The 18,438-nt window shown below is 43.5% G+C and overlaps 1 protein-coding gene across 1 annotated transcript in view; it reads left to right on the top strand.

Moving 5' to 3' along the window:
• T265_03337 (hypothetical protein) overlaps nt 1-18,231 on the top strand; it is a gene marked incomplete at both ends in the record, with an annotated part of 63,358 nt that extends 45,127 nt beyond the window's left edge. Inside the window, 12 exons of the mRNA XM_009167798.1 lie at nt 1,696-2,113; nt 2,197-2,393; nt 2,695-2,958; nt 3,665-3,766; nt 7,153-7,367; nt 8,995-9,273; nt 10,942-11,146; nt 12,274-12,627; nt 14,239-14,540; nt 15,435-15,790; nt 16,595-16,665; nt 17,694-18,231. Coding sequence (XP_009166062.1) covers nt 1,696-2,113; nt 2,197-2,393; nt 2,695-2,958; nt 3,665-3,766; nt 7,153-7,367; nt 8,995-9,273; nt 10,942-11,146; nt 12,274-12,627; nt 14,239-14,540; nt 15,435-15,790; nt 16,595-16,665; nt 17,694-18,101 — 3,171 coding nt within the window. The remainder of the gene's footprint in view (nt 1-1,695; nt 2,114-2,196; nt 2,394-2,694; nt 2,959-3,664; nt 3,767-7,152; nt 7,368-8,994; nt 9,274-10,941; nt 11,147-12,273; nt 12,628-14,238; nt 14,541-15,434; nt 15,791-16,594; nt 16,666-17,693) is intronic.
• Between the last annotated feature and the right edge of the window lie 207 nt (nt 18,232-18,438).

The following is an 18,438-nucleotide window of genomic DNA, read 5'->3' on the forward strand; positions in this document are numbered from 1 at the left end:
GCTGTAAACCCGTCGGTGCCTAGGGCTATGTCACCCGAAGGAAGCATTGTGGCTGAGATCCTGCCTGGTTGCCTAAGTCCAGAAAGGAGCAGTTGAATTCCAATCGTAGACCTTCCAGTCTTTAAATTGACCAATGGGCTATCTGGAAACACTAGATAGTTGCTCGATACTTTGATGCACCTTTCTTAGATACTGGGGTAAACCTTGCCGCTCTCCAACAGACCATTTTTGCTCATTAAGGCAGCCACTGTTTCGATGGGAATATCAACGCACAGATCTGGAACACTCGCTTCTCCGACCTCGTAGTGTTGGCAATATGATCAAGCGCATGCTGTCCATGGGTTAACTGTGCCAATGAGTTAGCGGTTACGTTTTTTCAGATTGCTATCAAGCGAACAAGTATTAGTTGGACGTTCATTTAACCCGGGCGCTTGATCTGTTTTGTATATGACCTATGTCTAACGTTTTCGAAAAAGTTTGGTGACAATCGGTAGATTTATTGCTGGGCAACGTTTCGCTTTTGACACAAAAGCTTCGTCAGGCCAAGTGACTAGGTTCCGAGGTTGATCGAGATTTAAGGCGGAAGGAGAACCAATCAGCGAAGTCGAGCTAAATCTCTGTTGGGTGTCGGCCGAGGGATTTTAGTGTGTTAGAGTGGTTGAACAAGTGTTGGGTCGGTGGGGAAACCTACATGTGTTTGGGTCCTGCTTAGGATCTAGTTCTTCTGGTTCGGTTCATTTGATGGTTCCTCTTGAACTTCGTTTGAACCTTCTGTTAGTCTGTGTGGGTGAGCCAGTGCTAAGGAAGTTGTGTAGGAGGGATGCTGTGACCTTTGGTCCTAAGTGGTCCTAAGTGGATTGACAGCCACACCGTCACGTGTCAACTCGGCTTATCTAAGACGGCTTTCCATACGCTCGCTAGCTCCACACCCTCGATTCTATTCACGCTGTGATGCTTAGTGAAAAAGTAGGCAACCGACTGCTCAAGAAAAAGGGGCTGCATTAAAAAAATAAACATTCGGTGTTTTTTGAAGAGAAGTTACACAGAACTTGCGGTTAGCCATGTCACTATTGTTTTATATGTGTGATCATGGCACCATCTCTACTAACGGGGCTTTCAGGACGGTCAGCTAGAGAGGATTTGTTACCACAAAACTGAATAGTTTGACTGTCAATTTCAGCGTGTTGGTCTCAAGTGAGTAGTATAGCCACGTCACTTCACCAGTCCAAATAAACGCGTTTATCTTACCCAAGAAAGGAACCTATCCGGCTGGGTACCGCTTCTTTTGCAGCGCTCTATTATTGCCTATCCGCAGCACCAAGCACCATACAATTTTATCCACAGGCATTATTATCCTACGACAGACTTCGTTAACACCGCAATTTCAACAGATTAACAGAAGTGACCCGTAGTACACTTCCAAAATGAATGGCTGTTTATTTATTTGCCTTTATTTATCTGCGCACTTTGGTAGTGTGCAACTAGGCTATTCTTGCATTGTTGGCATTGTTCTAGCTCGAGTTGGTTATGGTAACCTCAGCTTACCCCCATTTATTTGCAAGAAAGAACTATGAAACCATAATGAAGATTAACTATAACGAAAAACTGCATCGGACTAGACCCAACTTCATCATATGGTTTCTCTAACCTATTTTTGTGAATACTTCCCATCACTCTCGTATCCCTCTCCTTCAGAGTGTATTCGTGACATGGTCTCCGGAGCGTCAATGTCCGTTAGAGTTTGACTGTATTCAAGCCCAGTTGGTCCTTTTGACCCACATTGACTCCGAATTACCAGCTGAGAAGTCTTCTGACATGAAAGATTTGTTCGATGAAGATGTTACAGTGGACCGCGTATCCACTGCTTCTTGGTTTCGACTTCAAAATGCTTGGTTTTTACCCGATCCTGAGAAACCAGGTGCATATCGTCTGCCACAACTCTCACCGCTCGTGTTTCCAATGCCCCTGTACACTGGAACCGACTTAGATATCACGACATGTCACCTTAGTTTTCAATGCCAGGTGGGTCATACAGGATCTCCAGTCCCACATCTTTCCACAGAACTACGTTGTCGTCTTATTCAAACCAACCAAGTGCCTCTCGTGTCAGCAGGTAAGGACTCATTTTGATATAATCCGAAGAGGTTGTTACCAGAATTCGCCGGTTCATACGAGAATTTCGCTCCTTTTTTTCAGCGCTTCGGTTTGTGGACGATGACCAACTGCTGGAAGTAACTCGGATTCTCCCCGTGTTTGTTCTGCATCCCAGTACGATGTCTTTACTGGTTGCTGAAATTCAGAGTCGGCTAGACGAGGCCAGCGGACCACACCGAGAGGAAATGCTGAATTATGTCCAACAACTGGTGACCATAAGTAATCGCCAGTCAAATAAGGTATGGGATGAGAGCATTTTAAATAGATACTGTAAAGATTCTCTACTAATATGTGCTTTGTCTGTTGTTTTAGCGCCATGCTGTAGGTAAATTTAGATGTAATTACCTTTACTTTATTTGCTGTACTCCTAATTTGGGAGGGATGCGATAATCCAATTGGCGCTTCATAAATTCGGATATAGCGCTACTCCCACTTAGGCAGTCGTTCCCCATAAACAACCAATCTTACTTTTTAATTCGTAATTGCCCTTGTGTTTTTCTCTGAAGTTAAAATTATTTTTTCCCAATTTTCTTCATCTAGATGGACGTTGATGAAACCCGTGGTTTTTCGACTTCTACTTGTCAAACCGAGCATACTGATTTGTTTGGTGTCCGTCCAACACTTGCTGCCGATCCGGATATCCTCTCAACTATGAAGTTCCCTGCAGGTCGTTGCTGGTCTCATCTTATATCGGCGTTAGAACTGCTGGAAGATTCACAACAGTTCACGCTTCTTTGCCAGCTCATGGTCACTATTTCCACTGAATCAAATACTCGTGAGATTTGGCTTGAAAATCTCTACCAGGTGAGTTGATTTCTCCATTCATATCGTTTGAAAACATTATTTAACGTCAATCGTTGACGAATGCGCCTTGTGATTCCTGTGTCATCACTAAAAATAGGCTTGCTAAGCTGAATCAAACCGTAAGGGAGAAAAACTAAAATAATATATTTGATAACGATGATCGAGGGTATGCTTTTGTGTACTGAATCTTCATTAACCGTAAACGGGATGCAGTGGTTTCGTTTGCCAATGATGGGGGAGTAATGGGGTGGTAGATGATACATCACAGTTGTATTGTACGTTGTTAGTTTATGTCTTGGATGAAGAGCAAAGTTTTGTCCTACGGGTAACATATCTGGCGAGGAAACACCATTTAGTACTTGACTGGAACATGTGCTTCTGGAGGGACGCTACGATTTTTCAGTAGGACAGACCCCAGTGCATTTATTGGACGAAATAGATAATATTGCATCTTTATGATTGGTAGCCTTGGGTTTCCCGCGGTGTGTTCAACGTACATGTAATCGCTCACTTGTTTCCTGGACGTACCATTTTCTAGGGAAGTTTGTGTTACTTCGTCGGAGGTCAACGTTTTTCTCTGATAAGTGACCACCACAACATCATTTTTTTTGGGTTACAGGAGCTTCAATTTCTCTGGGCTAATTGTGCGAGTTCAAAACCACGAATGCATACGAGAAAATCTCCCCCATCGACTTCAATGAGTCAGGTAAATGAGAATCTTCGGTTTTTCCACGCCCTTGCTTCCGATCCGGATTTGATCGACATTATTCGTCCTTTGGTTACCCTCTGCATCACTGCTGAACCAGAAGTGAGTTTAATTATGGTTTTATTTTCTGGTCAGAATTGTGGTTAGATCGATCGGCTGACAGTTCACCACCGGTTTTGTCTCCGTTTGGTACACATTGAGTAGGNAGAAGTGAGTTAATTATGGTTTTATTTTCTGGTCAGAATTGTGGTTAGATCGATCGGCTGACAGTTCACCACCGGTTTTGTCTCCGTTTGGTACACATTGAGTAGGCCCCATCTTTGGCGAAACCCATACCAATTCAGTTGTAATTCATCTGTACATCATGTCAGTGTTGACGCGTGATTCAAATAGCTTCGAATGATGTCTTGTGTATGATTTTCTCAAATTAGATGTCCTCAGAGCTCACTTGAGCCGTAATCAGTATATTGAGGGGTTTTCTTGGTTATCACAATCATCATGTCAGTGTTGACGCGTGATTCAAATAGCTTCGAATGATGTCTTGTGTATGATTTTCTCAAATTAGATGTCCTCAGAGCTCACTTGAGCCGTAATCAGTATATTGAGGGGTTTTCTTGGTTATCACAATTAACCAACAACACACCACCATTTTTGTTCTGTTTGAGGCTCATTGTATGGACCGGGTTCCCGAATTTTATCGTTTGCGTTATAGTATCTATTTCGTCCAGCGACCGTATATTAAGCTGTTTGTCTCAACGCAACCGAATCCGCTTGACTTTTTTGGGCAGTAATACGGGCTACTGTATTGTTTCGTTCGTTCTCGCCGATTCGATGTACAAGCTGGTTAGAATTGCATTACTTTCCTCTCTTCTACATTAATTGATTTGGCTTTATGATAGCGGTAACGACGTTTGCATATTGTAGTTATAACGATGCAACTGTCATCGTTGAACGCAGCATCCACATTCCTTCAGTCTTCTGGGATAATTCCTTTGAAAAGAACCAAGCCTGAATCCCAGTAGTTACAGTTCACCTATAGGCGATCATACCATGTACTTGGTCTTTTTTATCGTACAGACTTTGATTACAGGGTAAAACGGGACTGACGATTGGCCACCGTTTTCGCAGCTAAAGAGAAAGCGCAACGTAAAGTCATACATGAGGTAACGCAAACCTTATAGTTGGTTTAGATGGATATTAACGTTCAATATTTGGAGGTTATATCACATAGGGAAGACACAGAGTGGTAGAGTTTGTAAGAGAGATGAGAAGGGAGCAGTTCTACAAAGTGTAGTATTCATTCGATATGATCGACTGGCTAGAATAAGAGTCGCTACGTCTCGGAGAGTGTGATCAGTTGAAGAAAGGATATCAGTGAGGCGTAAAACTGTATAATGAATAGATTCGGGGGAGACTATGCAGAGGAAGGAGCCCCATTTCATACATGACAACAGCATTCTAGCGTTGAATGGTTTCAGGATTCTAAAGAAGGGGAAAATTTTATGGAAGGATGAGGTGTTCGCATGCGCGGAAAATGAAACCAGTCTTCCTAGATACTCATGCCTCGAAGTCTTTGACATGTGAGGACCAGGATAAATACCCAGCAAAAAACAGGCCTAAAAGAAAGGACGATGAGAAATAGTGCATGGCAGCAGATCCAATTTAAAAAAAATTTGGTCGGGAGTGGAATTAAGAAGAGAGATGCATAAATAGAAGAATTCGGAAGAGTTGAACGCTGCTGAGTTCGACAAGCCACAGCCTTGGATTCTCGTAAGGTTGATGTTCAGGGTAGTAGTAACTTATGACCTGTCATCGCGCAGTCGAAGTGAAGTGGAGTTCCTGGAGGAGTGGTCGAAGGGATGGCAAAGGCATGAGCGGAAAAATTAATGGTAGACCATTAATAATTCATTTAAGGAAAGAGCATTGTTGAAGAGAACACAGGTCCTGGGAGAGTTTTTACCTGCCTTTTGCATCTGACAGGTAATGCCATCCATTCTTACTTGCATTAATCGTTCAATATATCGTGAACAACCATATTCGTATCAGTAAAGTGTCCCCAGAGGAAGACCAAAAGTGTCCCACTTCAACTAACATATCACCCATGGAGTGATGGCTCATGAACCCATATTGTCTCTACTTAAACGGTTGTTGTCTTCCTAATCGCTTGGGCGTCGTGCTCAAAAATACTTCTAGAGCTTGGATTGATATTGGGCTAAAAGGAACGGACCGGCTGCTGTTGCGGTCAGTACGGGAACCACGTTTCGGAATCCCGGGGGGGGGGGACGAACGCATCCTTTTTCACCACCCACAGAAGCGCGTAGTCAGACCATTTGGGGATGGACTGATCTTTTTTCGAAGAAAAGAGGGATGGATTTTCTCATGCTGTGAGATAGGGAGTTGTAAATTATCCCGCAATAACCGAGGAATCAACAGGAGCACAACGCTTTCAAGGATAGTTACTAAAGCACCGACGCATGCCATTCTGGTCGGCGAAAGATTATCCGCAGAATATACGACGACGAGGAAAGTGTATTTTGAGGAGGAAAACGTTTGGAAAGAGTACCGATAATGACAAGAACATGTAATAGTACAGAAGGGGTCGCAGCGTTATATGTTGGATGAGTGCTTTGAAAGACACCAAGATCTCGGGTTAGACGGCGAAAATACCGGATGAGGGAAAAAACTCAGCCGTGTGGAAAGGAAACGGAAGCCATTTGCTATTTTGGACGCTAAATTTGTCAAACATGTAAACTTTCACATTAATGTCGGACTAGACTATCTGTTCACAGTGATTGCTCAACGAGGAGACCGATGAGCTCAACAAAAATATTGGCTGTGTCATGGGAAGTTCAAATCAAGCCAAGACGGTTGAAATCGGTAGTACAAGCTTCCAAGCTGAGTGGGGAGAAACATGGTGGTCGTTGGTTTGTTCGCTGAGCTGGGCAATTTGATTGCAAACGTTTCATCACCAATCGAGGTGACATTGTCAGTGCGTTATTGTGGAGCGTAGTAGTGCCTAGCGGTGGATTGGTGGTTGTGAGAGAGAAACATATGTGGGGAAGGAGAAACATATAAGGAGGATGTGTAAGCGTAAACTCAACCCATATGGTGGAATCAATGGAAGAAAATGCAGAAAATGTCCATGGGCGAGGGCGCCGGATTCATAGATTTGAGTGTTAGTGAGGAATAAAATAGTTTAACTCAAGGACAGAAGTTGGTGGACCGAGCTAGTGTTGCAGTTCAATCTGCGGATGTTACCCTTTTCTCATTTCATTGTACATCACACTTCTATCATTCCTACCGCTAACAACGCCTGCTTTACTGTTATTAGTTGTTAGCATCCAAAACAAACTCGGGAGAGTAATCAGTCGGCGTCGTTGGCGATCTTCCCACCTAAATATTTAACTATACAAGAGGCGGGGTTTTCAATAGAGGGGTCTGTTTAGCACAACAGTTCAAGTGAAATTTTTACACACGTTTCTGTTTAGCCCAAATCTCTAGGTATGAAAATTGCGCACAATCTGGAGGAGCTACTGGACCCTACAAAGCTCACAGTCGACTTGCGGCAAGTGTTATCACGGATGTTCCAAAGCTTCCGATCAGCCGGTTCCCTTCCAGATACCCCCACGAAATCCCTTTCGCCTCCTGTGTTAACTTGTGGTGGGGTTACCACCAAGCCCTCGGCAGATTGTTTACGGATTCTGTGAGTTTCACCTACCCTTCATCGCCCGCGCGATGATCCACTATTATGTTACCCTGAGCTGTTATGAAACTTTGGCTGCTATTTTAGATCTACTGGTTACTTACTGTCTTCGTAAGGCAAGTAAGCGGGCAGCGTTAGTATAACAAGTGCATCTTGAGAGACACATTTCGCACATCGTTATCAAGCTCATATTTATTTCAGGTTTCATTATGCTACGATTATAAATAATACATGAATTTGAGCTAAAATACTTCCCAACGAGAGAATCGACGTTTGGTGGACAACGTTTGCCATTTTCTATTATAGGACCCAACCTCTTGGAAACCTGGAAATCACTTTTCTAGTCTTAGAACCAACCTTCACAATGATAATACCCGTTGTCACCAACAATATTCACTGGATCTACCAGCTGGTCGTTGCTTCAAACGGTTGATGTCATGAGCAATGGTGACCCTTGCGCAGCAGAAGCAGAATTTGATTCTGTTGACTCGGCCTAATAAGATCGACCGGGGTATGGTAACGGCAACACTAGTTGGAACGAATAACGCACGATTTTAATAGAATTAAACCTAGGTGGAATCTCTGATCCAGTAACACGTAGTTAGTAGGAATCTGTCGAGCTTTTGTGTTGTTACCGTAGCATCCGTCTCCCACGTGCACGTATTTTTTCTGTAGATATCACTCGAATCACGATTTGTAGCACAGCAAATCGGGGTAGCCCTTACATCAAAAGCTAAAAGCACTTGTACTCTGGAGGCATACGTGGATAAGTCTCGCTCACTAATTCGTTGTGTACCTGAAAGGTTTACTATAGTAAAAATAAAGGATTACTTCGTGTCCCTACGAAGCCTGTTGAAAACAGCTACAAATAGCTACATTTATGTTGAACATTACCTGATTTAAGGGAAAGCGTTCACCTTTATTGTTTCGAAACATCCTCACCACGGATGTAACGTGGTATCTCACGTTTTATCAACCCAGATAAACTAAGTTGCCGCAGTGTTTCATCGCATCATAGGTCAGAACATTGGGGTACCAGAGACTCACTTACTTTCCGTACCGCTGTGGTTGCCTGAGTATCAGGGATTGTACATGTTACCTCGCGTTTTTGTTTTGGCATGGAATGTAGACGGACTTGATTGTATGTCTGTGTTAGTTTAGCCATGATTGCTGAACAGTATTAGGACTGCTTCATTACATATCCACCTTACCATGGTATTTTTTTACTTTTACCGTCATACATGACCTAGATTTTGACATAATTTAATTCCATTTTTTCTTCTGTACAAATGAACTACTTACTGAGATCCCTCCTGATTAGTCGAGATCGTTTGTACCTTCGTCGTCAGCATCACGGACAACATTATCATTTCGGGGAACTGTGTATTTGCGGATCTCTTCCTGTTGTAACAAATGTGTAAAGTGAGGTTTAGTGTTTCTCATTAAGCAATGTTCCTAAGTGTGTACATTTCAATAATCCGCAATCAGCAGTGCAACCGTTGTGGTACACCATGAGCGTCCATAACTAAATGTTACAAGAGTCACGCGAGCTCCATTTTGTCCAAGACTCCCAGAATGTCTGTAATCCAATTAATCATACTTTGACGCCGCATTCACCTATTCTTAGGTTCTCCGAAGCGTCTACCGTGGATTCCGTTTGCCTCTTCGGCTTGTCCGAGTTACCAGCTGTCTCAACCGCTTCTGACTCGTCACTTCAACAAGAAATAGCACATGTGCCAGTTCACGTGGAACAATTTGTTTTCAAATCTCTTCCTGGACTGGTAGAGCAGCATAATCTCAACTGTGGGGACTATGTGTTAACGGAACTGCTCAACCAGGCCAACCCGGATCTTCTGCGGCAATGCTTTTATCGCCTGTTGCAACACGAAGATATTAATTCTGCCAAGTATGTCAGCCCTCAATCTTCTTACTTTATTTTTGTTGTTTACTTTGTAGCAGGCTCAACTTTAAACGGTTTTCGTTCGTTCAAGTGTTTTGCTCCTGACTTACGGAACTTAATGATTACCCACCTTCCTTTATACAGATTCTATCGTGCCATCACTAGGTTAATCCACCAACTCATCTTTCATGTTCATGCGTCCTTTTTGGTGCTGCCTTTACAACTGTCTGGCTTAGTTTAACTTCATCGGTTCTAGAGATCAAATGTACCAGCGTGTTTTACGGCAACCACTGTAACTTTCGCTCTCTGCATGGTTTCCTCATGCTCTAGTCGTTCCTACCACAATGTTCCCGTTGTTGTCTTAAGTAGGAGCTCCGGTTGCCCACAACTATCATTTAATGAGGTACATCGCCAAAAACACACAAGTGAGGTATGATTAGGTGTAAGTATAAAAACACGACTGTATAACAAAGCTCGCCCCTAACGACCAGAATGGAAAGAACTGTGGTCGAAAAGCAGGGAAGATAAAACGGTGTAAGTTTGTTTCAGATTTGTAGGTCACTTTTTGCGTAACACGATAGCACCTCTTCATCATTTCGGCCATTACACCTTGGTTTCTGTGTCATCCAATCCCTTCCTGGGGTTGAACCGCACAGAATCGAAGGTGATCCGTTGGGCTCATAAAGCTATTGATAATTTGACTCAGTTGCATAGGAACGTAGCAATATATATTGGCTCACTGACCCACAAAGGACAAAAAAAGTCCGTATTTTCACACCTAATCCTAAGCTATCACAAATCCGCAACGGGTTCGCATACCTCTTCATCATTTCGGCCATTACACCTTGGTTTCTGTATCATCCAGTCCCTTCCTGGGGTTGGACCGCACAGAATCGATCCAACTGTTTGCAACTTTTCCTGTGTAATGCCAGATTCCCCATGTTGAGCACTGGCATTGTGTTGTCGATGATACTGATGCGGGGCATGAAACAACACTGTAGGCTCTTTCAAGAATCCGTTGTCTAATATCAACAGGAAACCTCGTCATCCCGCATGAAGCCTACCCGCAGTTAACCAAGTGGCGATTCGGTATTCAGTTTACCTTTCGTTATGATTCGTTGGATGAGATAACCTCCAATTGCCTAAGTCAATCAGCCGCGCTGAACTGAAAATAGCCATCTGGACCAACTTTTTAAAGTTTTCTTCGTTGTTCCAGGAGGTTTGAAAATTTTTGATTGAGATTTCGTCCTATGAGTGAAGCCACCATGCTGAAAAGCCGAGAAGCACTATACATCTGTTTCATCCTTAGTGGGATTCACCAGAAGTTCGTATCCCACGAAACCCAAGGGAATTTTGAACACGGGACCTCCAGGCTAGTAATTTGAACGATTTATCGTTCGATCGCAAGTGACTGATCAGCAGTGTGGTGAACTTACATTAAGGATGTAGCTTCACTCTTTCTTCAGTCACGGAATTCACATCACATGGTTTCTAGTGACGAATTCTCAGATGTAAGTTTCTTTTATTGTGGGAATTATACTTCCTTCTTAGCTACTAATGATTCGGCCTATGTAGTTTTCAGACCGTCCTAGTGGTAAGTCATTTTGTTCACTTTTCGGCTTATAGAATACGGGATGAAACTACGAGTATACTTTGTTTTTTTCTGATCCGCAGTTCAACACGGTTGTTGAATTTCATCCAGGCTGCACTCACTTTGCCACGGGTCTCATTCTCCGTCCCACGCTCAGAAGCACGGGGTCGTCCCGATACGGCCACTGCCTTGGCTGAATTGGCCCAGCTTACTTGGTCTGAAGCGCTGTGCCTGGTGTCCCATGTACTAAATGAGTGTAGAAATCTCTGTGAAACCACAGTTCATGAGGTGAGAAGTCCTCTCTGGATAAGCTTTGATGTTATCGCTAGGTTGTGTATGTATATCTTTCCTTGTCACAGTTCCCAATGATACAACTAGGCTAAATTGGACCGTAAAGTGTGCTATCCTTGATGGACCGTCAGGGACCTGTTGGAAACGTCACTACTTATTCCTACCTGAGCTCTGCCGATAGCCCAGTTTCCGGCTATACTTCCTAACAAATCGCTCACGGATGCGTGACCATTCTCATCGAAGTACCAAGCGACATAGAATACGAGCTAGAATCAGCACTTCACAAGTTACAAACAATCGGTCAAACAAAAGAACCGTTAAGCTGTAACACCCTTCAGGTGCCTAGCTGCCATGCTACCCGAAGGAAGCACGAGGGTCGGGATACTGTCGGAGTACCCAAGCCTAGACAGGAGAAGTCGAGAAACTGCGATTGGGTTTGTGAACATTCAACCAACTACCGAAGCTTGTAATCGAAGAAAACTTCGGATTTATATCATCTTATGAGAAAAGCTAGTTTATTTCAGTCAGCACATCAGTTAAAGCAGTCAAGGGCTTCGAATAACCAATCATAACAGAACCAGTCAAGTCAGTCAACCAAACGCTTCCGAACACTTAACAATTGTGGTGCACAATACCATTTGTTCTCTGATGAAGACTCACCAAGAACACTAGGGATTCATATTATCATTGTATTCGGCAGTACAGAGTAGACACGTTTGAAGGACAGGATTCCATTTATGTTTATCAGTGATTGATTCCTGGGTATTTACAGTCTGCTGATATCGATACCTTAGAGGTTCCTCTAGTCTGCTACTCGTTACTCGTTTGGAGATGCACCAAGTGAGCTGATTCGTACAAAACCTTTTAGTACTTCCTAGAAAACACTAAATACAGAGATGAGCAGGCCTTATTTAATGAAGTTTCGTACTAACATCAGTACGACAGTGCTGTAGTTCAGGTGGAACCATAGGTGTCTAGAACAGGGTGGCTGATAGGGTTGTGTTATACACGAACTTACCGTCAGCAATTAACTTCGTTGGTCTGTTTTGCTTAAAATGTCATTTTTTCGGCAAGACAAATGTCGGTTTTTCTAATTAGGACTACCCTTGTTTTCTTGTACGCAGCTCGATCTTTTGCTGTCAAAAAGGACCCCTTTATTGGATTTGGCAATCACTCGATGGTCCAAAGAATGTTTTCTCTACCTGGAATACAACGCCGACTTTCTCACTATTGAGGACATTCAAAACCAACTACCATATCTCCAACCGGAATCCATTCATCTGTTCTCCAAACTAAAGGATGGAAATGCGCACATAGGACAAAGTCTGGTGCGGATAAGCCAACGTCTTATGCTTTACCTTTACATGCGTTGGCCGGGTTCTATCCAGCAATTAACTTCAGCTGGTGCCAGACGTTTGGTCTCGTTTCCTGCTACGGAAGTGACTTCTGATTCCGATCGGCTTCTGAATAGACCAGAGGTAAGCTGTTCGTAACGCCTACTGGAGTTCCCACTATGTACCACGAATGTCTCTCCACCAATCCATCTCGGGTGTTCGAATTTGTTATTGTGATAGTGTAGTGTTTCTTTTGTTTCGAGCTTTCGTTCTTGCAAATGACCATGAGGATATTGTTCATATTTCTTCTTCCATTTGAAGCTGATCGCAGTCCATCTGACAGCAAGTCCGGGTTCACAAAGTAGGTACTGTTTTTCATTTCGCCTGGGGGCGAGATGGCTCAAGTGGTTAGAGCACGAACTTACTGACCGGAGGTTCGAACCCGACCTCCGCCACTCGACTTCCCCTGTCTAGGCTTGGGCAACCTGACAGTATCTCAGCCCTCGTGCTCCCTTCGGGTGGCATGGCAGCTAGGCACCGAAAGGGCGCTACAGCTGAACGATTTGTTTTATTTTTTTTTCGCCTGGATGATATCACTCATGATTGACATATAGTATCTAAATGCAAGTAAGCATTAGGAGTCCCAAGTGAAATGGTTGTCCTCGTCGCGGGTGAAATTTCGTTTCAGTATGCCAGAAATCAGATGACCCTAAGCACGTCAGCTGTCGAATATTATTGGAGAGATTAATTGCACATAACTGGAGCATATTGAATTCCTACTATGACACCTTTAGACTCCTCTCCATCATCCTTTAATTTTTACTCGGAACGTCCTAAATGTGAAAGTAATGGGATCTCGCCGATGGTTACAAAGTTCCGAAACGGCATAGGCCCGCGCGGAGTGAGGAAATAACAGCTTGTTGGTGACAATTTCTACCCAATAAGCATGTAACATATTGTCCACTCACTCTGCCCGAGGTTATTATAGCCCTCACCTTCATGTCTCGAACTTTCTACACAATGTTAGTGACTGAAGTCCATTTAAATTTGGTTTGTCCTCAGTTTATGATGTCCCTGATAAAAAATGAGTTAACCAGTTTCCATTTATCCCGATTTGTATTATCATTCGAAGCTTTCAATATGCGTTGAAAACTGATCTGTTTCTTTCTTGTTGGGAGTCACCAGTAGTACTAATCGATCACGCAACATTTGTCACGGTAAACAAAAATTAAGCAAGGTGGCTTGAGAAGACTATTTTTTTTTACATTCAACATATAGCCGTCAATTTTTTTTACTTCAAAAAAATACCGTCAATCATTTGAGAAAGCAACGATAGAGTCAGTGACACCTGCTGGGAAGGTGAGTTATAAGTGTGGGCTAGACCTGTCACTGACAGTAACGTGCCAAAACGAGTGCTGTGATTGGACGATTCCACTGATAACATCCATTGAACTTGTGTATTTTCCTAACTGCAATCGACTGGAAGTGGCAACCTGAATAATGCATGCCGACAATTGGGGTTAATAGTATACTAATGAAAGACCAATGTCCTTCAATGAGCAATTTGCTCCGTGAACAGTCTTCGTATTGCGTTTGGCCAAGCCCTCCACTTGGCCAAGATAACGATGAAACCGAACTTCGATCCCAATTGTGTGGTAATACTATGACAGTGGACCAGGTTTTGGCATGGACGTGGATCGATGGTAATATAATAAAACCTGACAGTATTTCTCAATTCATTCTTTCCCGTTACAGATCGATCGCCTTGGACCCTTGATCCTGGTGGGAATGACGTCCACAAACTCCCAAGTTCGTGAGACCGCCCGGTTGGCTAGCAAATCACTCGTAATCTATCACCCGCGTGCCTTCCTTTCTCTGCTGCCTATTCTATCCACGCTCAGCGACGGACTTGTGGAAAGAAATCGAACGCAGTTCTCATCCAAGGGATCGCACTTACTTTTCAGCAGTATTTTACATCTTTTAGAGTTACTGGCCACCACCACTGCGGTGGGTGAGACGTCTGACCCGGAGCTCCTGACTAACAGAAATGCCAACTTGTCTGATGGTTGTCAACCGATACTTTTTAGTGATGCAGCTGCATATTATAGGCAAGTGCGCATGTCTCTTTGCCCACCCTTTTGAGCTGTCCGTTTTACACAATCATGTGGTGGTCGAGATTGTTACAATCATATATTGTTCAAAGATTTCTTGCCGGCTCGTTCTCTAATTCTGATTTGTGTATCTTGCAGTTTTCTTTTACGCCTCAGAGTCAATTCCTTCTTGAGAAGGAACTCCCATCACGTTTTCTCAAAATCATAGTTGATCCACTCGACCAGTTCTTATCGGAATGGAATGGATAACTAGATAACGGAGGACAACTTGAGTATCACCGATATATTCTCTTTGTTCACGGTGCCAATGGTTACTTGGTCGAGTCTGGTTACAAGTCTTTTAACGTTTTTTTTAAGTTTGAGGTCCTTTGGTGTATACTCTGCGCCCACAAAGTGCGAGGTCATGCTCGTGGACACTGAACACGCTACTTACAATCCAGGGAGAGGTACTGGAGGTTGTGGATAGTTTTATGTATCTTGGAAGTTGTATTAGTTCTGATTGTAGTGTGATAGATGAGGCCTATTCACGAATGTGCAAGGCCTGGATCGCGTTTGCTAATTTGAGGCATTTATGACGCCAAAGCGGTATATCACTGAATCTCAAGGGACGTGCGGGCTATGAAATCAAGAGACGTGCGGGCTATGAAACTTGGCCTGTCCGAGCTGTGGAAGTGAGACGTCTTTAGGTGCTCGATAATCGTTGTATCGGAACCATAGCTCGTGTGGGTTGGTGTCGGCGAATCCTTAACGAGGCTCATGCCTTTTGACATGTCACCGAATAGGTAATCTGATTTTTTTCGGTTTTGTTGATAACTTTCCAATCTCGTATCCTTTGTGCAGTAGCAGCATCGACCGTGTGTTTGTCAACCTCATTGGTGTCCTGACGCGATCTCATGGGACGAGTCGGAAATCTGGTAGCCTTGCTGTCAGATTGATTCGGTTGTTGCAACACTATGGAAGATTAGCCCCGTGGATTCGAAAACTTCCCAGACCGGATAGTGGTCGGCCCACCGAACAGTCGGGATTCCGCGTTGCACTTGACTTCCTTGGCCCCAGGGTAGAAGATGCTGGTTGCCTGTTGGACATATTGGGTTGTCAACCATTTGTTCATGGGTCGAAGCTATCGGGATCTTCCCCAGACCATTTTTCCAAGGAGCGCTGGGCGCTTGATACCATGTTATGTAGCATCCATCCTGGTACCTCGTCCCATACTACGAGTAAGGAATTCGTGTTAACTTCTTTTATCCTTTTCGCGATTTATTAGATCGTGTTGCTCGTATAGGAGTATGAATCAAATATGCTTATCCCATATCTTCGCTGTGGGGGTAACAGATGAAATTCATTATCGTAGTGTCTTAATAACCGTCTCATGCACAAACCGAAACAGCCATCTGAGTACTCTTAACATATCATATTTAGTTCCCTAGTCACCGTCATCCTCCTCAGTTCTCAGCTTCTCCCCAGCCGTGCAACTTGTTCACAGTAACTCCAGCTAATTTGACTTATCGATGATAAAAATCTATGGGTGCTATGCTTCCTTATTCTGGGTATGCTTTTCCTTATTTGATTGATTCGTGTGTTGAGTCTTCTTTCTTCGCCGCGCTTTGTGTAACTTCCAATTATATGAGGAACCTCATGAAGTAGGTAAACTCTCGCTGAAGGGAAAAGTTCAATGGCACAGAACACTTTCCATTGCGATCCACCTCAAGGAAACCTTATAAGAACCGAAACAGTGACTCTGTAGCTATTCGAGTGGCTGATTCAGGTGAAGCCACATGTCACACCACACACAAGTGCTACTGCAAACACTCGGATGCAAATGATTCGTTATCCTGTACAGAGGGCGTTTTGCGGTTGAGAAATACCCAGTCAATGAGTCCTTCGAAGATGCTGCCGTGTTTTTAGAAATGTTACATCCTTTTCTGCAGGCGAGAACCATGCTCTTGAGTTCTCAATATTGACTTCTGTTTTTGTTGTTCTCTGTACTCTGAACCACCCAGATATCCCACAACTACTGGAAGACCTGGACGATGCTTCAAAGCGGTGTACTGAAGTTTTACTTCAATACAAGGTCAGTTTACTCTTGATCGACTTTCATCATATTTTTTTTTCGGTTTTCTGATAAAATCAAAGAGTAATTACATATGTGAAGAAAAGTTATTTCATGCATTAAAAACAGTAACCCACATTCAGTTCGATATGTACACGTGAATACCTGACTTCTTTCAGATATTTTCCATGTTTATATCATCAAAGCTCCGTAATTAGGATTTAGGTTTGTTGAGATCGAGCCTGATGAAGTGCATTCAGTCCGGTAGTGCTACTCGCATGCCACGTATACCACTGGCCAATACTTCAGAACCCCCAGGTAATCTGAAGAACGCCGTCACGGTCAGTGTAGCCCACCGAATCACTATAGCACCCAGACCTAACACTCCAAGGTGAAAGCTGTTCGTCACGATTTTATGTGATAGGAAAATTGAAGGTTGTATATTACTGAAATGTGCCAGCTTGGACGAGTTGTACCCTCGGCTCTCCTCTAGAGGTTTTATTCTGGAGTGGAAGGGGACCACATTATTTTGGCTTATGGAAACGAATAGAATGACACTGCATATCAGTAGCAGCATTATTGTACGTTCAACAGCGTCAGCTAATAGATATGTGTCGGTTATTCGCGATTAATTGTGGGAGAAGCAACAGAAACTCGATGTTCTCGATTTATTCAGAGTATCCCCGTATTGGTGCTCCATCTAGACATGGTTTGTCTACTTTTTTGACGGCTGAATTTTATGGGTCTGTCTTGCTCTACCAGGCTATCAACGTAGTCAGAACTGTGAAACCGGTTATTTTACCTTAACGCCCATCGATTCTTTAGAAGGACGCGACAGGTGCAAAACTCGCGGTGTAATCCACTGGGTAGTCTGGGAAGAGGTATGACATGATGTCGAAAGCTTCTTCCATTGAAAGGCCGAACTAATTTTCCTTAATGTGTTTCTTTCGGGGCCACCTGGATTTTGATGGCTGAAACATGTTCACACCTTCAAGCTTGTTTGTATTTGTTTCCGTCGATATTTGATTCAGTTTCCTTTCGTCTTTCAGTTGGAGCTCACGCGTCTGCTCTCTCATTCCAATGAGAATGTCTCTACAACTGCCGTGAAGTTACTCCTGCGGTTGCTCAGTCACTATCCGCACTTGTCGGCGGAGATTGTCCAGTCCTTTTTTATGCCCCTTTTATCCAACAAAATTAACCCCAGTGACTCACTCATCTCTACATTGTTGCCTGCACTTCCGGACCTCTGCATTCTTGCTGCTCCGTTCGCTCCAAAATTAATGCATGTCTACGCAGAACGAATACTGTTTGGTTCAGTGACTGACAGCACTCTTCGCAGTATCAGCACTGTAGAAGACTGCGTGCGCCGACTTACTCTTGACGGTTTGGACGATGCTGGAATTGAACACGCTGCCTCGGCCTTGATTTCTCGGAGTCACCTGATCCGTGGAAACTAAATGGACCTATCTCTTCCTTAATTCATCAGCGAAACCCCGCTTCAGTAGATCATTTTCCTACAAGCCTGGTTGTATATGGTTTTGTAAATATAATGGCCTTCCATGTGACGATCACTGTAATAAACTCTTCCATGCATTTCGAAACTTTTAGTCGTTGATTCGGTCCTTTCGGATAGGCTTGTTAGTGTCTGTTTGCACCCTTTAGCACTTTCCCGCACAGATATCCATACAGTGGAGTTGTTTCCGTGGAGATTGTTCGAATCAGATATAACCCATCGCGCTAGAACGTTTCTGAAATTACTCTATATAGCACTGCCTGAATGAGGGTTCCGTCTGT

The sequence above is a fragment of the Opisthorchis viverrini genome (assembly GCF_000715545.1).
Source record: "Opisthorchis viverrini unplaced genomic scaffold opera_v5_46, whole genome shotgun sequence".
NCBI classification, from domain to species: Eukaryota; Metazoa; Platyhelminthes; class Trematoda; order Opisthorchiida; family Opisthorchiidae; genus Opisthorchis; species Opisthorchis viverrini.